At 47.0% G+C, this 24,603-nt stretch overlaps 2 protein-coding genes across 3 annotated transcripts in view; one reads left to right on the forward strand and one right to left on the reverse strand.

Annotated features, from left to right (window-relative positions):
• The first annotated feature begins 3,490 nt into the window (after positions 1 to 3,490).
• PPP1R14D (protein phosphatase 1 regulatory inhibitor subunit 14D) overlaps positions 3,491 to 24,603 on the forward strand; it is a 40,755-nt gene continuing 19,642 nt past the window's right edge. Inside the window, exons 1-2 of the mRNA XM_068193504.1 lie at positions 3,491 to 4,347; positions 16,947 to 17,065. The gene's annotated coding sequence lies outside the window, so the exon portion shown is untranslated. The remainder of the gene's footprint in view (positions 4,348 to 16,946; positions 17,066 to 24,603) is intronic.
• SPINT1 (serine peptidase inhibitor, Kunitz type 1) lies at positions 5,019 to 23,321 on the reverse strand. Of its 2 annotated transcripts, none has more exons than XM_068193494.1 (10): positions 22,797 to 23,321; positions 15,159 to 15,310; positions 13,624 to 13,759; positions 12,360 to 12,530; positions 11,676 to 11,702; positions 10,622 to 10,747; positions 9,649 to 9,699; positions 8,682 to 8,852; positions 7,987 to 8,043; positions 5,019 to 6,909 (listed from the first exon to the last, which is right to left on the reverse strand). In XM_068193494.1, the coding sequence occupies exons 1-10, from the start codon at positions 23,224 to 23,226 to the stop codon at positions 6,713 to 6,715; spliced, it is 1,518 nt and encodes a 505-aa protein (XP_068049595.1). In that variant the 5' UTR covers positions 23,227 to 23,321; the 3' UTR covers positions 5,019 to 6,712. The 2 variants fall into 2 exon arrangements, with proteins under 2 accessions (XP_068049595.1, XP_068049594.1); XM_068193493.1 differs by having other exon boundaries at positions 13,624 to 13,762; positions 22,797 to 23,316.

A 24,603-nucleotide genomic window follows, 5' to 3' on the forward strand; every position in this document is an offset into this window, starting at 1 on the left:
TGAGTTGCAATGCTGAGCTGCTCCTTTGGGCTCAATTTTCACCATCAGCTCTGCGGGCCACTGCTCACCCAGGGGTCCTACCCTGCCCTGCACCCTTGGCTGGAGGCTCCCACCACATAGAGGGCCAGAACAGCCCTGCAGAAAGCTCACCCAGCAGAGAAACAGAATGTCCCTCCAGCCTGTCCCACGAAATGGACCTGCCTGGCACTTGGCAATGTGAAGACCATTGCCCATCTGAAGGAGCACAGCTCACCTCCAGTGCACAGAGACAAACACGTTCTGGAAGAAGCTGCAGTGGATCGTGAAACACCAGCTGTGAGATCTTAGATCAGTTCTTTGAATCCAGGGCCTTGTGGAGAAAGAGGAGCCTAGTGGTGAAAAAGTACTGATGAAAACAAATAGCTATTTTCTTGGTACTTGGACTTCCTTCTGGACCTCACCCACTTGCCCCAGGGTTTGCCAACAGTGGAAGTTCCCCCAGTACACAACGCTTTAATATTTAAATTGAAGTGTCTGGTACATTGACTATTTCCAAGCAGAGCCCTCCAGATGCTTACTCATTTTGTGATGGCCAGGTATTTGCATGGGTTTTACAGCCTTGAATATTTAAGAAAGTAATGTGATGGGAATGCAAGAGAAAAGAGAGAAGTTAAAACTCCCTGGCTGACAATGTGCATGTACAAGGGGATGGGAAGAATGGTATTGGGCACATACACACTGTGCCAGCTCTTCCCTTTACCTGAGGGGTTGCACTCTGCACAGATCCTGTCTCTGGCCAGGCCCTTAGCTGCTGAATGGGGAGATAAATGGAAGTAGGATGGAAATTGCATGGCTGAACAGCAGAGGAGTGGTGGATGGATCAGCTAGCTGAAGACATGACAGGCAAGGGGCGATTTCTGGGGAAATTAATTTTCCATTTAAGTCAGATTAGCCCAGGCTTTGGGGTAAAGGGGAGAAGAGCTCCCCCATCCCAAAATACTAAGAGGAGAGGGAAAGGAAAGTTTGTTGACGGGGTGTAATTCTACAGCATAAGCAGGGATCGTTTCTAAATATGAAAGAGAACCAGTTCAAACTGGTTTAACAGAAACTCCATGCACCAAAAACCTCTAGCGAGGACATTAGAATAAGAGCATTGCATCCTTGCCGGCAGCTCCTGTCTGCTCGCCTGCAGAGCTGCATGGTCCATGCAATGACCCCACAGCTCCCTAGAGCTGTTGAGCCTCCTCAAGTGGGTCACAAATGCCCTGTCAACCTCTAATGCAGATTTGCAGGGAAGGGTTGTACAGCAAAGCTTGGGAGACAGAGCTACCAGCTTCCAAATTTGATGACAGTCTATTAAAAGAAATGTTTTGGCTTGCTTTGGTTTTAATGAAGGTTCTACTGCCTGAAGTCCTCTGATTACTGGGGAAAAGTCTCTTACTTCTTTCAAAATTTAGTGTGTATGCTGGGGTGAGCAGTAGAAGTCAGCAAAACAAATCTGGGAAACTGATCTAAATAGCTAAAGAAAGAGAAGCACCCACGTGTGTTTTTTTAAAGTTGTACTGATAAGTTTTTGGGGCTGGTCTGGTGACCTCAGTATCAGGGGCTTCCTCTGTGTAACCCACACAAAACCAAAGGGAAGTAAACCCAGGGCACAGAACACCAGCAAGAGGTGTGAGAGACCCTAAGTCAATCCTCTGTTATTCTGAAGGTTTTACCACCTCTCCCCGTCTTGCAGGTGGATATGATGCTTTGAGACCTGGGGGAGTATGGTAATATGGACCATAACATTAGACCATGATATAGATGGGGGTGAAGGGAATAGGACCCCGCATCTTATGGAGCTCACAGAGGCTCACATCTCACACCTCAGCATCAACTCCAGCAGTGCACCATGTCCCTGTTACTTTGGCAGTACAGCGTCCAAGGCAATACCGAGAGGGATACTAAGATATTGCTGCCCCCTCTTGTGGACATCTCAAATGGAGCTGGCAAACCACCCTGGGCAGCTGCTCTGGCTGAACAACACCCCATACTGAATAAAAAATGCAGCAGTGCAGCCCGGAGCCCATGGCAGAGGCAAAAGTCTTGGGGCCCCTGGGGATGCACTGAGGGAGGGAAAGGCTCCCACAATGCCTATATGAGAGGGACACTATAGTTTCATTGAAAGAAGAGTTTCTGGGTGGGGGAGTCCCAGCAGCTCAAATTTCTGGACCAATGTTTTGCTTCAACTGCTCACAAGTATTTTTTAACAATCCTGAAGCAGCCATCATGTGGGTCAGGTGTGTCAGGGCAGAGAACAAAGACACAGGCTCTTTGTATGCACTGAGACTTGTGGAAAAATTCCCTTCCTATCAGAGCGCCTGCCTGGCTCCAGCAGGGCTCTTCTTCCTCTGCATCTCTCATCAGCTACTCGCTGTCATTTTGTGTATCCTCTCATGTAGGCTGGCTCTGGGCAACCTGGAGAAGATGGTAATTAAGCGTTGGGTGGCCTCTGCAAAATCTTCTAAAGCTGTTACAGGAACTGATGGTTAGTTTCAAAACTCCTGACACAGCTGGAGATGAGGACATCTTGGAGAGGCAGCTATTGAATGAGGGCCACACAAACTCTGTCACGCCTCATAGGGCACCTTGCCCAGGAAACACTTACTGGTCAGCCAGGTTTCCTTGCAGAAAAGTTCCTCCATGCCCTGTTAGGTGCTGCAGAAGAGAACAGAGCTGCTAGAATTTCTAGAGGTGACTGTATTTCTCTGTGACTACAAGCTATTACAATAACATGCAGTTCTATGCTTGATAACCAAGGGACAGTATTTACAACTTCTCTCTCCATGATTCCAAGGAAGAAAAAAAAAAAAAAAAAAGACTGGGAAGTTTTCCCAGGCTATTTCTCACACAGGTGCTATTTTAGTGAGCAAGGTTTGCTTACCACAGAGTGGACTAGACTTCAAATCTGCATGTGTGCCATTTAGGAGCTCAAAGCACACTGCACTAGGAGCAAGCCTGGTCATACCTAATGCTTGAAGTAAGGTGAGCAACAATGAGATTCAAGATCTGTCTTTACATTACGTAGCGCTTGCACCAAACTGTTCCTTCTTTCCCCCAGCTTTAGAGCTCTTCTTTTTAACCAGAATGAACAGTTTGGTCTCAAAACCAAAATAATTTCTTCCTTAGGCAATAAATTAGGCCTGAGGGCTAAAGCAACTATCAGAAAGTTTTACCCCACTGTGGCTTTTGTGTGTAGAACAGTATTCTGGCCTGCCACTGTGGAGCCATCCCTTGTTGTATCAGGGCAGCTGCTGCATTTGTTTGCAGAGCCATTGTGCCCCAGGGAAGCCAGAGACACACGATGGATGTTTAGCTGCGAGCTAATGCTTCCAGGCCAGTAAAGCCACACAAACCCTGTGAGGTCCCCTCCAGCCTGCTGGGATAATCTCAGCCAAAAGCTCAGGCAAATCCTCCTTCCTGACCGTCGAAGCAAGGTGACTAAACAGCCTTGCTGCTCAGGAAGGACAGAGAGCTTCCACAGTTTTCCTTCTGCAGAGGTGGACACCACCAACAGGCAGGCTGGACGATGTGAAGGAGCAGTAGTTTCCCCTCAGTGAGGCAGCAGCTGCAGGGGCCTGCCAGGATCCTGGCTCCTCAAGGCTTGCAAACAACCCTTCGGAAAACACTGACCTCGGTGGGGAAGGCATTGTCTGCATACACTGCAAGGACAAGGGGCGGGTGCAGACCTCGGAGCCTCCTGCCCTGAACCAGCCAGCAGCTTCACACAGCTGCATGTCCCTGGCAGCTGGGGAACATGGAGGGTGCGCTCCCTGCCTTACGCAGCCAGTGCAATCGGGCAGCTCAGCTGGCACCGAACACTGTTCTCGCTTGGGCAGTAAGGCCCTGAGGCAGCCTCCCCTCACTGCTGGTCCCTGAGGAGTGGGATTCTCATTTTGCAAAGTCCCAAACTCTGGGCTCTTGTTCCCATCTGAAAATTTCCAAGAGCTGAGATTTCCTGGGAAGCAGGAGCCCTTGTGTCAGGTGGAGGTGCAGGGGCTGAAGGCAGGTGGGACTTGGGGGGTGAGGGCCCAGAAGCCGCACGGGAGAGGGCTCAGGCCGGACCTGCAGCCTCCAACAGGGCTGTGTCCAACACCAGGGGACACAAAGGTGTGGTGTAAGTGAAAGACACTGCAAAGCACGTACCCACCTCTCTCTGGAGACTGTCAAGAGAAGCAGTTGTGGTTTCAGGTGGCGCTCCCAGGCCAGGGGTTACCGCCGCGGGGGGAGCGGTGACCCCATCGGCCAAGCTCAGCTGGGCTCAGCAGAGCTGCTCCCAGAGCAGAGCTTCAGGGGACAGGAGGGATAATGTCTGCACTTACACCTGTAAGTAGCTGGAGATGGCACCATGGAAGGGCTGGTGTAAAGTGTGTGGTCATGACAGAGCAAAGCCCACAGCCCAGAATGGGGAGAACGCGTTCCTGCTGCAAGCACCACTCGGAGGCCCAGCCAGGGTGGCCAGGTCAATTGTGCAGGGCAGGTCCACCTGGTTGCCATACAAACCCACTGCCAATTAGCCAGTTACATTTAGCTGACTTTACATCGCAATTCTTGAGCGATCACCAGCCTGAAGACACAGTTAGAGCAACTCCTGTTTGAAGAATAGTGTCTGCTTTTGGTTTCAGACCCAAAGCCCAAACCAGTCTGACCAGCTGGAACCCAGTTTCAGGTTACACCCTGCCTTGCTCTCTGGGTGACTTAGTGGGTAATAATCTTTCTCCCAGAACACCTCAAGCAGTAGTTTCCTCTTCAGGTATCCACATATGTTGCACCCCTGCTTCCAGCCCTCCCCAAGCCATGGGACCGCTGCTGCAGCAGCTCTCTCAAGATACCACAGCTGAGGCAGATGAAAGGGGCTGAGATAGCAGGCATGGGAACAGTACCTGCCCCCTCTGCTGGTCATTGCTCCTCAGACACCACTACCAAGCCAGATAAGACAAACATCTCTTTATTATCAGAGTGAGAACACAAAAAAAAAAAAAAACAAAAAAAAAAAAAAATCAAGACATTAGGTTTATTGCATAGGCCATGATAGGCTGTGGGAGAAACAAAGAGATGGAAAAAATGATATGAGACAGGTCACAAAAAGGAGGAATCTGACCCAGGAATGCTGAGGCAGATGCCTGTAATGGGGAGAGGCATACAGTCAGATTGTCAGCAGACTCTGGGTAGCACTTTCCTTTCAGCCCAAGGAGGCAGCTCTCCTGCCACTGCACTTGAGAGGACCTGAGCGATGTCCTGAGCTGGGAATGGCTTCACCAGAGCACTCCAGAACCACTGTGCCCTTGGCCCTGAAAGAGTCACAAGCTTTAAACTGAAGTCTGTACATAGATTTATGCTTCTTACACACACACACACACACACACACACACACACACACACACACACACACACACACCAGTTTCCTCTCTCTTCACAGCAGTTTTTCAAGAGCAGCAGGTACTGGAAATTTAGGGATCGGTGCCAGCCCCACAGCTGACAGCACATCAGGCCCTTCACAAATAGCTTCTTCTGCCTCAACAGAAATACTCAGCTCACTGAGGTACAAGCCCAGACCAGCAGATGCAGGACAGAGCTCAGAAGCATCTCATTGCAAAGGGGCTACAGGGGAACATATAGGACCAGGACTGGGAACAGGACATTGGCAAAGTGGGGATTGCACATGCTGCCTTGGGGCCAGAGATGAGCTTTGGACCTCCCAGACCTGGGCTGGCCTCATCTTGCATCAGGAGGGACGAGCCAGCAGGAACAAGGAAGCCTGCGGATATTAGCTAGTGGTATCCAGCCCACTCCTGTGCTCTGGGAGATGCCAGGGACTCAGGTCAGGCAGTGTGCTCAGAGGAACATGCAGTAAAATCAGAGCTGCAGCTTTCCTGCACAATCAGCAGGAAAAGTACGGATGTTTACTTCATGTAAGAATAAATATATATTTTCTCAATGTGTTTGGGTTCAGACTGAACACTGGGAAAGCAACCAGGGCAACTCACAGAGAGAAAAATGGTGAACACGTACTGTACACAGGAGACTGAAACACAGCAGCCAGCCAGCAAAAAGTCTAGATGTGCTTTTCTGTTAAAAAACAAAGCCTAGTGACTTAAGCAGGTGTTTCTGTTTCTGTCCATGTTGAAAACAGGAACTGCCGAACAGTGTCAGAGAGCCCTTGGATCAGGTCTGAATGATTGTGGGAATCCCACAAACCTCGAGGGATGCACCACGACCAGGCAGACTGCTGAAAGGCAGGGCACCTTGCAAAAGGGGAGGAAAATACAAGGTTAAGTGGCAGAAAGTGACACTGAAAACAAATTGCTGGCTCTGGTGAGCTTGCACCATTCACCAGCATCAATGCTACACAGATCCAGTTACAGGTTCCTTCAGGAAGTTGAGCAAAGTTGTGCCCCAGATTTGAGCAGGAAGAAAGATGTAATTCAGAGTTTCACTGGATTGTTTGAGGTTAGGAATGAATGGATGTCAGAGAGCCACAGAATGCTCCCAGTCCCTCACTTTCCAGAGCAGCCATTTAGCCTAGACAATCACAAATACTAGTACTGCCAAATCACAGTTAAATCTTGGCCTGATGCTCCAAATGTCTTCACAGAGAACGAGTCCTTCAGGCACAGACCTGTGTCTAAAAACAGAACTCCAGAAATTTTGGGGAGTGCCCCAGTGTTGAACTGGAGAGAGAGGCTGTAGGTCAGACTGGTTTGGTGGCACTGCTGTAGAACAGATGCTCAGTGTCCTCTGTGGTAGAGAGGGTTGAGTTGGTAGCCGTGGGAGGCTGATGGCGGTGGCTGTTCTTCTTCCTTTTCTTCAGGAAGAAGTAGCCAATGAACACCAGGACCACCATGATGCAGATCCCCAGGAGCACAGCAATCACTACCTCAAAGGCACCTGCAGGAATAAATGAACATGTTAGAAGGGGTGCTCCACAAACTCTGATGCAGCAGGAGTGGCCAGGACAAAGCAAGCACAAAAGCCGCTGCAGAAATTGTGCTGGCAAAGAGAAGAGGCAACAGCTGACATGACAGCACGGTGGTCACTGCACAACCAGCAAAGAAGAAAGATGGCAACTGCATGGCACAGCCAGCCTGTCTCTCCCTAATGGTATTTCCCATCATTTCCCAGATGCACCACGCCCTCTAAAGGCTGTTCCGTGACTTTGGCAGGCTTGGCCGTTTGACAACCCCAGGAATATCAACTCCTTCTGCAACAGCAGCCGTGTGTCATACCTCAACAGGGAGGCCACCAAAGGGTAGTCACAGAAGGCACCTCCTGCCTGGGACAACACTGAGGGAGTGAGCTATGGAGGATAGGCTGAGTTTGTGGGAAAGTACTCTTGGCAGTGGTGTGAGCACTTCTCCAACTAACAAAACGCCTGCATCATCAGTGGAGACAGTCAAACATGATGCTTTTGAGAGACAGTGTGAATTTAAAGATTAAACCAATCTCTAGGATTTAAGAACAATAACCTTCATGTCAAAAAACATTTTAAAAATACATTTTAAAAATAATTTGTATTTCAATAGCGCTGGGCTTTTTTAGTGCTGTAGAGAGGCTGTATAGGGTCATCACATTTCCACATAGTCTAGCACTTGATATTATTCACATATCCACTTGAGCTTTCTTTCTTGTAGAAGTTAGTAGTCCTCATGTGAAATTGGCCCTTAGGTAGAGTTTTACTTTCCATTTTTTGATGTTGAACTGTGGAACATTCATGCAAGTTGATGGAAAGAAAAACAGGAGTCTCTGTAAGAGCTACTGAGTCACAGACACAGGAAAAAATGGACCACAGTTGCACAGCACACAGAAGTACCTCTTGCCACTGCCAGCATCCCACAAATCCCACACAGCTCCCCCAGCTTCAAAAGGGGTGTGGGAGAGAAGGCTACTCTTTGCAAAGAAAGACAAAGTATTTTTCAGGACAAGGAAAAGCAACAAGAAAGATTGGTTGGGAAAATTGTTACTCACTTAACATAGCAGTTTGGGACTCAAATGATTCCCATCTTCGACCAATGACATCTGCTTCTGAATTGGGAACACAGAGGGGGGGAAAAAGGTTTTACAAAGAAGGCTGGTAACAAGGGATAAGACAGATTTCTGAGGAGCCTATTTCCAGTGCTCTGAAGTGACTGAATGCACACAGCATCCCTCCTGGACAGCCGTGGTTCTGAGCCTTCAGGGTAGGCTGTGAGGCCCAGTGTAGCTGAGGGAGGTAGTTAGCCTCTTAACAGATACAGTTTGGCAGTATTCTTCCTGTTGGCCTCCAAAGCAGTATGTACCAAGCGTACAGTGTAACCCTCTCCCTGTTTTGTTTAAAGCTTCAGGCTTTCACTGAGGTTTTTTTCAATTTCTCCCCCTCACTTGGGGAGACCTGGAGCCAAGATACGAGGTTAGATTCATATCTCTGGTTAATTTTGTTATCCTTCTTTGTCTCTTCTTCAGCATCAGCACCCAAAATGCTTTCCAGCTCTGTGAAATAACAGGCTGCATTGCAGAAAGATGCTGTAGATTGCCCATACTGTGGGTCATGGCCAGAGTTTGACAGCAGAGCAGCTTTGACTGAAAGCTCCCAAGACACTGCCTCTTTGGGACCACAGAATTTAATCTGAAGTGGTTTTCCCAGTTTGATCAGTAAAACTCCAGCCCCCACTATGTATGCTTACTTGTGATGCCTGAACATGATTTCATGCACTCTTCCTCTTGTTCAAAGTTGTTGCTGTTGCCACCACAGCCCCCGTACGTGAAGGGGTCACATTTCTCCAGGAATGGGTTATAGTACCAGCGGGAGATGCTCTCGGTGCACTGTCCAGTATCAGGCAAGTCCACACAGTGGCCTGGCAAAGCAAGGCAGAGGTGCTTTAGCCCAAGCAGTGTCTTCCCAGAGCAGCAAAATTTTCTGCTCACAACAAAAGAGCACAAGCACCATGGAAGAGGAAATCTATAGTCAGAAGAGTGGCTCTCTGGTCCCCACTGCTCAGTTGCCAGCTGGTCAAATTTGCAATGCAAAGATGAGCTGACACCTGCCGTAAGTCCAACTAGCAAGCAGAAAAAGGAACTTTCAGAGTGTGGAATCATGGTAAACCCTGGATTCACTCCCCTGTGGAAATGACCTGTCCTCCCTGGGAGGCAGAAGGGAACATGAAGAGCCTGGACACACAGAAACCACAGATAAGCTCAGGTCTCCTCTCTACAATGAACTGCATTTAAGTGACTTGGAATATATTCTTTTAGCCCTGTGATAGGCCTACTGTCTACCGTTTAACAAACAAGGCAAAGATACGGGATCAAGCACAGACATTGCTGTGTCCCCCACACTGCTTTGGTTTGCATTATTTAAAAAAAACAACCATGCTGCAGGGTTGTGTACAGGTCGGGTACTGTGCCCAGCAAGCAACATGCATGAGACCTCTCTGGATGGAAAAGGTTCAGGCAGGAAAGTGAATGCCTGCTGTCAGTAGCTGTCCTCAAGGTCAGAGAACAGGCCATTGCTCATTTTCAGTACAGGGACTATCCAGATGCTACACCTGGTTTTGGATTTATAGAGGGAAGCAGTTTTACCATGGAACAACAAACTGAAGAAAAAACCAAAAGCTGGCAGAGGTCAGCCTAGGTGCTCTAGATGGTACATACCTTGCTTATGTGTGACATTGATTTTTTGCAGTCTATTGAACTCACGAGCATCTGCAAGGGAAACATTTAATGTCAAAACTTCTCTCACCAGTTGAAAAGAAATGCCTCTGTCCATGCAGACATGGGCAGACAAGGCCTTCCTGCACCTTCCTTTGCTATCACAAGCCAGAGGAAGGGAGATAGCATTTGATGTTCTTACATATCTCAAAGCTATGAGAGGAAGGAACTTGGGAAAAATAAAATGTAGTAACAAGAAACTCTTCTCAATTTCCAATCCACAGTTACAGAGACAAAACTAAGGAAAATAAAGGCTGCTTTCTTATTTTTGTTTTCCATCAAGAAGTATTGGAAAAGTCACTCCAGGTTTTAAGAAATATAAAAGAGCACTAGTGCAGAATATAAGAGAGGGCAATAGAGATGAATCATAGGCTTGCAAATCTAAAAAGGGAACAAAACAAAACACGCACATATAGGAAAGAGATTATGAGAATTCAGAAGAGGTGGGAAGGGATGGAAGAAGGGAGGAGATGGGGTGGATTTGGGCATCTCACCACTGTGCATTTACATTAGCATAAGAAGATATTAAGGGGACTGTGCCACTGGAGAGACTTGGAGAAATAGTGATTTCCTTCCCCATTTTCCACTTTTAGAGAGCAGGTAAGGTCATTCAGTGAGAAAAATATTGAAAGGGGACAGAAAGACAGGCCTGAAGTCTTACAGATAGGTGCAGAGAAGAGACTCAAAGCATATTAAAAGGCAGGAAACGTCACAGAAGGAAGGCCATCTCTTGCAGTCAGCAGAGATACAGGAAATGGCAGAACCTGCAAACATAATACTGTGGAAAGAGATAATGCAGGGTCAGGAGATAAGAACAGAAGACACCAAACAGTATTGACTCAGCACCTGTAACTTACATTGGACCCATTCCTGGGCAGATGGTAAGGTTTTCTGAGCCAGAATTTAAAGTACTTACATTGCTCACAGTACATTTCATCCGATTCATCAGCACAGTCAGGAGTTTCATCACACTCCAGATAGGCATCGATACAGCAACCATCCTTGCATCTGAAGAAGGGGGCCTGACAGTTCCCATTGCATACTGCATCAGAAACAGTTCAGATAGCTCATTAAAATTCATTGTTTCTCCCTGCCAGATGCTTTACAAAGGACTTAAAAGCTGCTGATAGGGCTGGCAAACAAGAAACAAGGCAGACTGGTAAAGGTCTCTCCTCAATGCCACCCTAGACTCAAAAAAAAAAAAAAATCCTGTTTATAAAGGAAACATTACTCTGGAAACAGCCATGTTTCCTCTCAGAAAGAAGTACACTGCAGGTAGAAGCAAGAATGAGCTACTCATGAAGAATGCGGAGACACTGCCCAAGCATGGGGGATTAAATTAGGAAAGCCAAACTGAAACCTGCACACTGGGCTGGAAAAGCTTCAAACCTCTTTGCTCTATAGGTGGTCCCAAGTGCTGAGTACTATGCCCAGTTCTCAGCTCTCCAGTGACAAAAACATTGGCATACTAGAGTAAATCTCAGCAAGAGCCTAGAGCACAAGACCTAGCATGAGAAGAAGACAGAGATTATAGAAGAGACATTAATTTTGGAGCACAGTAATAGGATGAGCAGCAACAGACAGGAGCTGCAACAAGGGAAAGCAGAGAGGAATATATTCCTTCAATATAAGAGGAAAAAATGATAATGAGGGTCATCAAACACTGGCACAGTTTGACCAGACTAAGTGTAAAATCTCCTTTTTCAGAGATACCCAAAACTGAACTGGATAAAGAGCTGAGCAACCAAGGGTGACTCAAAGCTGGGCCTGCTTTTAGTAGTGGGTTGGATCAGATGACCTCTAGAGGTAATCCCCAACCTAAATTATCCTATGACATGAAAGTGAAAGGCTTACTAAAGAAATTAGTCTCCAGTGCCTCACACTGAGTCCTAATCAAAAGCCACAGGAATGGACATGAGACACTCAGCCCAAGCTTGCAGTAGGATTACATTGTCCTGTGGGAAACTCACCTGGCTGCTGTCGCCCACCAACAGAACCTGAAGAGACAAGGGAAAAAAATAACATAGAATAAACTTTCCACAGCATTTTGTCAGCTTAAGATCAGCTTTATATTGCCTTCATATATCACATGAGAAGAGCATATTTTCTGGAAGGAGGCCCTGGTTTACAGAGGTGAAATATGGATGCCCAGAGATCCAGATGAGTTGTACCTACTTGAGGCAAGCCTGAAGGAGTACAGGGGAACTCCCCACCACAATTGTCTTTCTTTTCCAAGGCTTTAACCTCCTTCTTGAGCTGTGCACTGCAATGGCCTGGCACATGCTCAGCCCATTTATCTGAGCAGCACTAAATTGTTCTCAGCGGCTTGAGGGTGGCAAGGAGGGAGATTAATTTAATTTTGAAAGTGAAGCACTTCTGGCCCCCAACTGCACAATGCTGCTCTCTGAATTTAGGCTTCAGATGCAACACAAAGATTTGATGGGAGCTTCTGCAGGCAGAGCACACTGTCCAGTGCTTTAGGAGCTGGGTCAGATACGTTGGCAGCTTAAGGCAATGACTGCCCATCCATAATTAGCCCAGGCTCCTCAGCTTACTGGGCTCTAACTAGGTGTCAGCCAAGAGGCTGCAGTACTTGTCCATAGGGTCATCCCCATCCTATGAGAAATAGGGGGCTGGATTTTTGAAGGACTCACCTCTAACATTCTTGCAGGCAAGCTCACACTCCTCTTCCCGTAAGTAGTTATTCTTGTTGGGCTTGCAGCCACCAAAAATGAACTCCTCACACTGCTGAAGGCTCGGGTTGTAAAACCAGCGTGGAAAAGATCCCCGACACCAACCCACCTTCTTTGGAGTCAAACAATGCTCTATCAAGAAAGTTAACACAAAAGGGTCTGGGTTAGATAAGTCCTTTGGAAAAGTTTCTGCTTTGTATATGTGAAGGCAAACAAAATCTTCCAAAGGACATGTCTGAAAGGTTTATAAAATCTTGACCAACATAGAGAAGGAGAGTAGGGAATAATGAAATTATTTTTTTATATGAAAGGGAGGGTCACAAAAACGAATTAGAAGGTGCCACATCCATAAAACAAAAGGAGCTGCATCCCCACACAGCTCATAGTTAAGCTGTGAAACGCCCTGCTTCAGGAGGTTGCTGCTTTTCAAAGATTACATGAGGTCAAAAAGGGATTTGTATATTATTAAACACAAAGACACCATCTTCTGCTTAAAAACATCTCCTAGCTGCAAAATCCTTGGGGATTATTCAAGCATAGTAGAAATTTACTGATAGCATGTCATGTTCTTGCACTCTTTCCAAAGTACCAACCTCTACACACTGTTGAATGCAGTGTATTGGACTTTGGTCAGACCTTTAGCATCACTTGACATGGCTGCTCTTATATTTTTATGGTACCTGAGGTAGGAGACATCCCCTGCTTAGCTACTAGTCAACCATTTGTCCAAGAACTCCTTACCCTAATACACTTGTAATGCTAAACATTTTCATCGTTAAATAAAGCTATTAAAGAAAAAAAATAAATCCAGGGATACATTGAATGCCCTGCAGATGACTCCACCTACCCTGCAACCTAAGGGTCTTCACAGCAAAACCACAGAGTCAACAAGACCTTTCACATTCTCCTGTTTGGCAACCTCAGTTGCACCCCAAGCTTCATCCACTCTGGTGTCACCAAGCAGAGAGCAATGACAGACAGAGCAGATGGAGTTATTGCAGGTACCATCTCCTGCAAGGGTACATGAAAACTCCAAAACAGATCACTATGAATGCAGAGACCTTGCACTAGTGGTGCAGGCTATTACTGGGAAAAGGCTGACATGCAAGTTCAGGCTCTTAGTTGTGCTCTTCTCCCATCCACCCTTCTGAGAAGAGCACCAATAATGCCAGAGCAGCACCCAGGCTCAAGGACTCCAGATAGATATGTGTGGGCTCAGGCTCACCTTCTGTCTGCTCAGAGCTCAACACCATGATGGTGATGTTGGTGAAGTCTTGCTGTTGTGCAGTGTCCGTGACAGTGAGCTGGAAGACATAAGTCCCCACCTGGAGGTTGGAGATTTCTACCTGATCTTCTTCATGCTTCTGAGAATGCAAAAGAAAGGCTTATGTAGGAGAAAAGTACTTCTAAGGAAGAAGTGACTAAAGCTATGCAAGGTTCATGTTCCTGCATTAGGGAGAAAGGAACTTGGATGGAAACCTTTGAGCAGATGTCTGGCATGAAAAATGTCTCAGTACCAGACAATCCCCCCCAAACCCATGGACTGGAACCCAACTGGAATAGAGAGAGAACAAGTACCACAAGCATAATTAGATATTTCATGTTTTGGAGCATCGTGAAAGCACAAGGGAAAATAAAACTCTTCAGAGAGGACAGAAATACCTGTAGTTTTTACTTAACTTTTTAAAACTAAATTTAAAACTTTTAAACTTTTTAAAACCCATTATTAATCATTATGAATCATTTATTTAGTACATAGGGAATAAGACAGCTGTATTTAATTATTTTGTCAGAAGAGAAAGCTACAATATTATTGACACAAACTTTTCTGGACCTTCATTTCCATACTATATCTGGTTTTGATTAGGTTTCAAAAGAACACAGCCTTGCCATATATAATTTTTATGTAGTTAATACAACTTAATATTAGGGGATCCCCTCCCCCGCCGAAGAAGTTGCATTGGTTGGGCTAGGGCAAAGGGAAAAGAAAAGGAGCACTCGCTGAATTACACAGACCCCTTGGCACTCTAGAGTTTGTCACTGCTGTTGCTCAAAATCAGTTGTGGGCCTGATGTACTCATTTGCTAATTCTTCCAAAAGGTGCCACAAGATCTCCATGGCTTTCCAAAGCATTTTGCAGAAGTTTAAAATAAATAATTTTAAAATTATATTTTTAATTATTGTGGCCCTTCTAAAGCCACAATCCACTTTTAACATCTAGCAAATACGCAGTGCTCACACCCCAGAGATCTTGGATCTCTGCTCCAGCTCAGATAAAATAGGAGGAAGATCGTAACAATTTAAAGAGAAGCAAAGACCAGGAAAAGCCCCAGAAGAACAGAAGCAGAGCCTGAGACCAGACTGTTCAGAGACAGAAGAGAAGATGCACTGAAATGGACAGACTAAAACTAAGAGAAGGCCCTTCACTGAACTGTAGGATCTTGGGACCAGAGGCAGCTCTTGCATGGAAGCTCTGCCCTCACAGCTGCTCCCACCCAGGCAGGTCAGGTGTTGCTCAGGAAAGCTTGTGACAACATCCTGTGCAGGGAACCTGAGACCTAATGAAGCCAAAAATGACACTTCTAAATAGTGTGTGAGAGAGGGAGGGCAACCACAAGGAGTGCTCTACAGTTTTTGGGAACAGGCTCCTGTGTGGACTGACTTGAACAAGGTGACCTTTAAGTCAGGGCTCTGACTGACCAACCTAGTGCAGACCACAGGTGCCACTGAGCAAGCTGCTTGTTCCCTGCAGCTCCCTACCTTCATCTCCGCAGAAGGGTCGCCAAGGATCTGTTTCCATTCGTAGCTGACTATCCCATGGTCATCCGTGCTCTCTGTGCCTCTCAGCATCACTGGCTCCCCTGGCTGTACCCTCATGTCCTTGACAGCACGGGCTATTGGAGGGTGGTCATCTGCAGAAGGAATGCAGAACAAGGCTTGGGTAAGAGACTGAAGGGTCCAGTCCTTGTCTCCATTACAGGAAGACAAGGGAAGGGGATTCTTCCAGGCTAAATCAATCCAGAATTCAACTGCTGAAAGGAAAACACTTTTATAGAGCTATGCTCCTTGCAGCCTGAGCAAGCAACAGGCAATCAGTACTGTTAATAATGCCTTCACTAATTTAATAAGTCCACAACCCACTATGGCAGTCTCTTTGAGCCAGTTGGCTCCCTGGGCACTTTTGTCCACAGGAACCACCATAAGAGGGTGGCCTTGTAGCTACAGCCACTGTGCTTCTGGGAGTGGGACCACATCCTTGCAGAAGAACACAGAGCAATGTCCGCCCTTCACTTAGTGAGACAGCCTGATGTGGGTGTGGAAGAATGTGGAACTGACTCTCATAGTTCCTCCCACTATCTCTAAGCACAACATTAGTGTATTTAGCCAGAGCTAGACAATGTGGGACTTGGATGGGAAATATTTCTCCTCCAGCTCATCTTTCACTCCACTCTCTGACATACATGCCTTTAAAACAGCACAAAAAAAAATTAACGAGATTGTTATTTTTGTAAAACTCCATGGATTAGCTTACCAGCATCTTCCACAATCTATTAAATGCTTTTTTCAGACTGTAAGTAGAAGAGATGTAAACTGCTCCCTGCCTGTGCCAGCAAGAACAGCCTATACTATGACACCACTGAGCCTGACTCATAACTCCTTCTGGCCTGGACGTCTCTGTTGACAGGCTTTGTGCATAGCTCAGCCTGTAAAACTCCACCTGGCAGCACCTGTACCAAGTCCAAGACTCAGTGATCCTGCTCAGCCTGAGTCTTTTGTAAAGGCACCAACCATCATTTATAAGCTAGATAGAAATTGCCATTACACTGTTATATTGACTGTGACTGAAGGAGAGGATTAGTGTCCAAACCCCTTAGAAAATTACTCCTTTAGCTGATGATATTCACTGATGCAGACTTGCTCCTAATTTCCTGTTTGAGTCCTGTGTATCTGGATTCAGATCCCAGCTGCTGACTCTTGCTGCAGTATATTGAAGGGACATTTAATACAAGACATATGTACAAACAAACCTGACATTAAAACAGGCCACTTATTTCTTTTGTCACCTTGTACACACCACTGCAAGCTCTGGAAAGGGGACACATTCCTGCCATTCCTGCTAGGCAAACAGCAGGAGCCTGGCAGGGAGAAAGGCAGCCTACTCCCTGCCACCCTCCTGCCAGGGTGAGCCCTGTAGGTGAGTGCAATTGCACAAGGAAAAGACCAGTTTTTCAACAACACAGAGGCTGATCCTTAACTCGTGACTCCAAATCATGTTTTTCCTTGACATAGGTAAGCATGTACACTTTAAACAAAAAATTGCAGGCCAAACATGCAGCTACTTTGGGTTGTAGGTTGTATGACTGAGTAAAAACTAAGTTCTATTCAATAGGTCAGCAACTTCTCCAGTTCCCATCTCTGATCAGCCAAATTTACTGACTCTCTTCACATCCAGAAGAAGAGTATTTCTTTATTTGTGGTGACTGCCAAGGAGTAATGCTTACTAGAATTTAAGGACTTGTTTTTCAAGTCTATCCCTTTTCTCCTTAGAATGCCTGAAATTTCAGTGACTTTGGAGTATTTCTGCCACACTGTCTGTAGGAAGCCACACTGACTGCAGGTGGCTATTTTCCACCTGAGCTTTAGAACCAAGTGCTGACCAACCCAGAGTGAGTATCAGCAAACTGCTCGTACAATGGAGACTCTATTCTGTTTTGCTCTGAAAGTCTGCAGGAAAAATGAAAGTTACCTTTGCTATAATGATCTTTCAACCATGGAAAGTTTCTGCTGTAAATCTCTGTAATTAACAGGGAGGTTAAAGCTTTATGATGCTGTCTGTGGCATGCTTTTTACTGCGAAACATACTCCTGGAGTCACATCATAAACGACAATTTCCTCTCCCATTTATATAACACATCAGTAGGGGATGTCTCTTTTCTTCATGATTCCAGAGGAAAGTATGATAGAGGGAATCCAAATTGCTTTAAAAAGTTTCATTACTCTCATTGTATTCATGCCTGAGACCCTGATTTTCGCTTTTTAAAAAATTTCTTCTTGTTCAGTGGCTTGTCTGGCTTCACCTCTAATGAGTTAACTTGAACTAAAATTGATGGAGAAATAGAAATTTAAAAGATAATAAATTTTTACAAGGGCTTCAAAAGTAAGCATCCATGTGGGGGAGAGACCCCACTAGGGACCTTGCTATGCAGGCACCATTGAAATCCCATGGCAGAATGTACTTGCAAAGCTCACAGTTTGGAGGTTTTTCTCTTCTGCAATTCAGATATTAGCTTTTGCCCTTGAGATCTATAGAAAACCAGATTTCCTCCATTCCAGAGCTCATGCAGATATACCCTGAGTAGCTGAGACTACAAAACAATGTTTAAAAATACCTCAGAAAGATTTGAGGTTGTCACTAGAAAGAGCTGGAAAGCTTTCTGGTGGTGACTGAGGGGCCCTTACAGCCCTCTGCTGACTGTCTTTGCAGGAGCAATTTGCAAGTGAGACAAGTGTGGTTTGCACTGGAGACCAGGCAAGGGAAAGACCTCACCGGGGACAAAAGCCACTGCTCAAAGCCACTGACCAGGCCAGGAGCAGAGACAGGAGCAAAAATTAGACCACTCAAATTCCAGCATCCATGAGACATGGGACCTTGGAGATTACAAGAGTCAGAAGCCAGCAGAACCTGTCTGGTGCAAAAGCAGGTGGGCAGCAGTGTGGCTTTTCCCATAAATGCTTAAGTTCTCCTCCTGCATTGCCTCCAGGGAAGTCATTAAAAAATGAACAGCTTCCTCACCCATCCACACTAGAAAACTCTCCATTTCCATGGGCAGAGGTAATGAAGAGCTAACACTGCTGCCACAGTATTAATTTGCCTGAGGTGGAAAGAGAGGAAAGGGAACAAGGCAACACAATGCAGTGCCTGGAGAAAGAGAAATACAGGCTCTTTCTTTAGGGCTTCATGCTTGCTGGGCAGAAAACACAGTCATGATAAAGCCATACAGTTTTCTAACAACTCATGCACAGCCAAGCAGCTCTCAGCATTAGTTTCTAGAGGTTTTTGTAGAGGTTTGTAAGTGGTGCACAGAGCAGATCAACTTAACCTCTCTAAAACAATACAGTATGACAGAATGGATTATATTTTCAGAATAACATAAGATGCTGCTGTCACTAGGTTCCCTCCATCCTTCCTCAGATTGTGGGAAATCAGTCCTATTTGGCAGGCAGAGGGAAAGATTCTCCCACAGGTATTTATGCCATTTTAGTGAAGATTGGTTTGTACTCTTTGAGGAGACTGGAGCTCTGGAGACAGGACATGATGTAGCCACTTCAGTAAATGCTGCATGACAAACACTAATTTCACAGCAAGCAGAGTGGAAGCCCCACATCACCCACTCTGAGCAGGGAGCTGGACCAGATGGTCTTCCAGGACCCTTCCAGTACACATTAGCCTCTGAATCTGTTCTGTGTGTACTGACTGTGCAACTTCCCATCTCCTGGCCTGAGCTTAAGGATGAGCAGCTGGCTCAGGGCTCAACAGCATCAGCCAAAGGGGGACCTGTTGTGATACCAGTGCTGCTCATTTTAGTTGTCCACAGAATGGAAACCAGCATGGGACCAAACATTTGAGGAGGGATGAGCTTTACTCTTGGAGATCTCTCCTTTTGGAATGCATTACTGAAGTTCTAGCCTGCAAATCTCCTTCCGTGGTGAGGCAGGAGCAGATATATCTGATTAGAACCCTGTGGTTCCCAAAAACTCCCTGTCTCCCACTCACAAGCCCTGAATTCAAAAGGAGTAGAAGAGTGTCACTGAGCATTTCAAAACAACCACAGACGGTTCAGTTCAAGAAATGGACAAAGGTTCAGGGAGGCTATTTTCCAGTTTCACACCCAAAACTGGTTTGCCTAGACCAGAATAAGCTGGGCTAGTTACTTAAACACTGGGCTCCATTATAACCAATAAAGTGCATGGTGAGCCTGCCCCTCCCGGATGAGCCAGGCAGAAAACTCGCACCAAAGTTCAGGCTCAGGAATCATTTAAGAAGATCATGCCTTTTAACAATAACATCAGAGACTTCAGGTTGTACGTTAGCTGAAACAGACAAGAGACGGTGCCAAGCTGTCGTCACCAGCTTACAAAGAATTCACAAGCTCTTGTTCTGCAAAATACTGAAAATGAATTCAGAAGATGTGCAGAACCCAGATTTCAGCTATATTCATTGTTGCCTGTAGCCACAGGTTTTTCTGAAGTCATAACGCTGTAAGAGTGGCCACAGTGGGTTAGAGCAGGTACCCCTGTCCATGGGTTCACTTGCCATCCATCGCTGTGGATGCTTGAAAAAGAGCACTGCAAGAATATGCTCTCCCAGCTTTCAGCTACTTCCATCAGGCTTCAGAAATACTCCAAGATTAAATTTGTCCCTTCAGCAGCCCCCAGCTGTGTGCTTTCTAGTCTCCTAGGTAACTAGAGTTACCTAGCCTCCTCCTAAACATATATAAACCTCTTAATTCAACAGGTCTGCTCCCTGTAGTAGCAGTAGTACTGTGGGTCTCATAACCTGTGACTTTTCTGTTTAATGACACCCACTGGAATCACTAACTGGGTATTTCATTATTCACCAGAAAAAACATGCATTTAATTCTTATCATTGCAGAGGGTGTTGGAAGAGTGATACAGGTAAAGGCTCCTAGGACACCTGACAGCAGCACACACAGGAAAGGAATGCATGATAAAGCAGCAGATAAGCTTCCTGCAGACCCTTAGGGCCAGAAACAGGGGGCTGCCAGTAACCTGGGATCCAGAGTAGTCACAAAACTTGACATTTTAGCAGTGATACAGTGCAACAGCAAGAAAACTACACAGTTTTGTCTCCAGTCCAAAACCTGGGCCAAGATTTTGGGAGGAAGACCTGATATGCCAAAACTGGCTTCCTTTAATGCTTGTTTCACCTGGCCTCTTCACGCATCCCTAAAAGGTCAAGAAGCAAAAATGCAGTAGAGCTTCCTTATGCTGCCAGGAGGACACACTCAGTGCCCAGAGGCTCCTTCACCTGGCCTCCTGCACCTGCTCCATTGTGCCCTTCCCCTTTTCCCCCTCAGTGACAGCCAGGCATCCACCTTCCTGTCCAGACAGGTCCTGCATGGACCCAATTTCAGCATCAAGGCTGGAAGGGCCTGGGGTTTTGGTTTAGATTTCTTTGGTTTATATCTGAATCAAAATGGACATCTGCATTTTTAAGGGTCTCATCAACTGCTGTAGGGAGGAGGACTCAGTTATTTCTCCAGTAAGATAACTCCCTTGGTCTCTTTCCCCTGCTAGCCCTCCAGTGTCATTCAAGGTTACTCAGAAAGCTTTTAGTATAAAAGACAACGCCTAAAAATTTCAGAGAGGAGGAGAACGCTTTTCCAATAAAAGCACAGCACAAACATCGCAGCCTGACCCAAAAAACAGCGGCAAGCTGCCCAGCGTCTGTCACAACAGCTGGAGACCTGCCTGGCACCCAGCACCCTCTGAAAGTCAAAGACAGCTGTAGAAGAGACCGAGCCCTTCCTACACCCACAGCAGTCTGAGGCACAAGCCCCATGAGAGTAAGGAGAGACATCCGAACTGCATTTCTGGAGTGCTTTTCACTTCTCACTGATAAGCCCTCCTGGGTCTTCCTGTCCCACCACAGCCAAGCCAGGATTGGTGAAAGGAGCACTAGGGATGGATTGCAAGACAGCAACTTCATATTGGTGTCTGGGGTGCTGCAGCTCGGTGCCATATTTTAGCAAATATGTCACTGCTGGTCACATGGAGAGGTCGGTGACCCTGGAACACTTTCTAAAGATTCGCACACATGGAATGCCAGACCCTGGGACCAGTCAAGGGACAAGGGGCCTGCAGTCTTCTTGTATGAGGCACTGCTCCACAGAGGTAAAGAGTGAATTGCTCAACAGTACATTATATTTTAATCTAATCTTGTGAAATCAGGATGTACTAAAGATGATGCATCCCCTTTTCCTCCTACAGCAAAACACATAGGAGTTTAGACAGCTGCCAGCATGCCACCTCCAGTCTTGGTGATGTGGCCTTCAGTTCCTCCCTAACTGCAGCTCCTGTGAAAAGGATTTTGAGCCTGGAAAGGAGGTGCAGGAGAACTACTGAAACAGTCAGACACCTTTACCAGAAGACCCTAAAATCCAGTAGGAAGCCACGAGTAGGGACAGAGAACCAGAGGACCACTTCTGCCACACTGCTGTTCAAACCAGCAACACCCAAGGGCTGCTTCAGAGAAGTTGTGCCCTGCTCCAAACCCCTCACACTGCTACTCAGGATGGAGAAGTGGTCATTGTGGAGTCTGGGGCCATTTCCCACCTCCAGCACCCACAAGGCCTCAGACTGCTACATCCCAGCAGAAGGGCAAAGATCTACTCAGCTCACATCATCAAGCCCTTGCACCCACCTGGTGCTCCCCTTGCCATCCTCACAGATCCTTTCCTTCCCACAGGTGGGCTGGGAGGGGGTGTGAGGAGGATTACCCATAGAGATATCCCCTAACAACCCTGCCCAGGGACCAACAAATGATAAACTGGTAATGGTTGCCAAAGACCCAGCCAGGCTAGAAACATGCCAGTCTTCTTAGGCTTCCACCAAAACACAGAAGGAGGGGGCAAAAGGAGAAGCTGCTGTCCCCTATTTTTAGTGTTTCTGAGCACACTGCAGTTCTTTGGAGATGGCAGGTGGCCAGCTTCAGATTAGTTCATTTTTCATCTGGCTCCTTGTGTTCAGGTGCAATCTTTTAGAGCAGGGAAACAGGGATTGCTGAAGAGAAACCCACCTCCAAAGGGGAAATTTAATGACCAGTCTCCCCCAGCTGTTCCTGTCCCAGCAGCAGTGACCAGCCCCAACAAGCAGAGAAATACTGACGCACCTCATCATCCGGGCTGCTGTTAAATAAAGGTAAGTGGATTGCATCCTGCCTCCAGCCCCTGAGCAATTAAGAGATTAATGCAGCCCTTTAAAACCTGGTTATGTGTAGATTTTTAGAGGATTTCACTTTCCAGCCTCAAAGGCCATGGGAAGGGAGAAGAAAAATAACACCTTTTTCTCTACATTGTCAAGTAGCAAAAACTCTGACTTTGGTAATCACACACTCCACCTGCTTCAAACAGGTTAAAGAGAGATTCTGTATTCATTCACTAACAAGTAAACTGAGGTGCAGATCTTGAAAATGAGTAATGGGGTTTGGGAAAACCTTTGTGGCAGAAGACAACACAGAAACACCATCTTTAGCATCATTCTACCCCGAGTGCTTGGCAGCACTGCTGCTCATATGATGGCCGGAGGAGCTGGCACCAAGGAACCATTAATGCTCTTCCAGACCCGGTTTGCAGGGATCCATTACGGGCACCTTACCACTAGGTCTGTGATTCTGCATTGCCAGGTAGGAATCGTACACGTCCTTCTTCAAGAAGTTGAGAAAGCCGTTTTTCCTGGCAAACCTGCAAACGAAAGCCTTCTCATAGAGGCAATTGAGGAGAAAGCAGCCCTGGATGCGGTCTTCCTCCGAGCCCGGGCCCTGCTCCACGAGAGCCAGGTTACAAGCGGGGTCCTTACAGCAGGCTCTCATGCAGTCCCTGCTCCAGTGCACCATGGGGGACGACAAGAAGGTGGCTCCATTCTGGACGGAGGCGTCTGTGTCCAGCACCCAATCCGGCAGCCCTGCCGTAAAGTTCTCCAGGCACATTTCACCGAAGGGCTTTTCCTTCTGCCCTTCGCTCAAGTCCAACACCAGCACCAAGCAGACCCAGGGTACAAACCACGGACCCGGGCTCCTTCTGGCCATCTTGGCGCCCCGATTCTCAGTCTTAGGACTTCAATCCTTTCCTAAAGGAAGGGAGAAGACATATGAAGCTAAGAGGGACAGCGTTCAAGTGCGTGCCAACCCGGGGCGAGAGACAGCCGGAGCATGGCCGAGGCTGCGCTCTGGATTGCGGCTCGCCCCGAGGCAGCCGAGGTGTCCCCTGGCCCTGCACCTCACCCCCAGGCATGTGCTCGCAGCCCCACCTGGGCGCTCTCCGCTGAAGCTGCTGCTGGGAGCGGGGTGTCCCCGCCGCCCCGCTGTGCCTTCCCCCCTCAGGTGCGCCTCCAGCTGCGTCCAGCGGAGACAAAGGCTCGGCGAGCACAGGAAGTGAAAACCAACTCCCTGAGAGAGTGGAAAAAAAATCAAGTCACTCCCTTGCATGCTGAATTGCGTAAGAGGAAGGGGAGGAGATGCAAGCTGATACCATCTTCTACTCCCCTTGGAGCAGCGCCGAGATGGATTCTCTCGCTCCCGCAGGTGCGGGGGCAGCCACTCCAGGCGAGCATCCCACCTGCTGGGTGCTAGCTGCATCCCCGTGTTAAGGCTGTTCCAAAGGAACTGGAAGCCGAGAAGCAGGTGATCTGTGTACTGTGGCAGTCGCCCTTGTGCTCCGGTGTGGTCACTGGCACTATTAGCCCGTGTCTCGCTAACCCAAATGAGTCAGCCTTGCAGCCCTGTCTGCAGTGCCCACCGCCGCTGCTGCTGCAAGAGGTTTTGTGCTCAGTGCAGGCATCCCGAAATCATGAATTCCCTGCTCTTGGGACACAGTACTTTTTGGTTTTTTTCAGCAAAAGCACTTGGGATCGTACCTGGAGGCTGCCTGAGCAGCAGGACCTCTGCTACCTCAGCAGTGAAAATTTGAAGTAATCATCCCCCACTCCTGAGCAGCACTTCATTGTTCTCCTCAGTCTCATATAGGTTAGCTATGGTCCATTTGCAGTGCCCTTGCCTTGCAGGACGGTGCTGTTTGGAGCCACAGGAATGCAAAGGCTGCCTGCCCATACATTTTTCCCCTTCATGCTTTTACTTGCAGATCCATGATCAAATTCCTCTCTTCAATACATACACCTGTGTCATCCACCCCCTCTGTCTGTAAATAGTCCTAAAACCCCTGGGCAAACTGCTCTTATCCCTCTGCCATTGTCCTTAGGAAAGCTGGGAGTGTTGGTAATTTGCTTGGACATAATTTACAATGAAATATTTCATCACTTAAAATAACAACAGCAAATCTGAGATGGCATTTCATGGTATGTCTTCAGAAGGGGGTGGTGAGCAGCAGCTATGCATCAAACAGCAGTTGGCTTTGTGGTTTGGGAGACCACTTTGGTGTCCAGCATTTCAATTCTTGCTGTTTTTTTC

This window comes from Anomalospiza imberbis, chromosome 6, assembly GCF_031753505.1.
Source record: "Anomalospiza imberbis isolate Cuckoo-Finch-1a 21T00152 chromosome 6, ASM3175350v1, whole genome shotgun sequence".
In the NCBI taxonomy this organism is placed as follows: domain Eukaryota; kingdom Metazoa; phylum Chordata; class Aves; order Passeriformes; family Viduidae; genus Anomalospiza; species Anomalospiza imberbis.

Excerpts from the sequence above, each read along its gene's own strand:
- SPINT1 (XM_068193493.1), bottom strand. The coding sequence starts at position 23,226 with ATGGCCAGAAGGAGCCCGGGTCCGTGGTTTGTACCCTGGGTCTGCTTG. Across the intron at positions 8,044-8,681 it reads ATCATGTTCAGGCATCACAA|AAGCAGATGTCATTGGTCGA; the intron begins GTAAGCATACAT and ends TTCCCAATTCAG. Across the intron at positions 6,910-7,986 it reads GTCCCAAACTGCTATGTTAA|GTGCCTTTGAGGTAGTGATT; the intron begins GTGAGTAACAAT and ends TTATTCCTGCAG.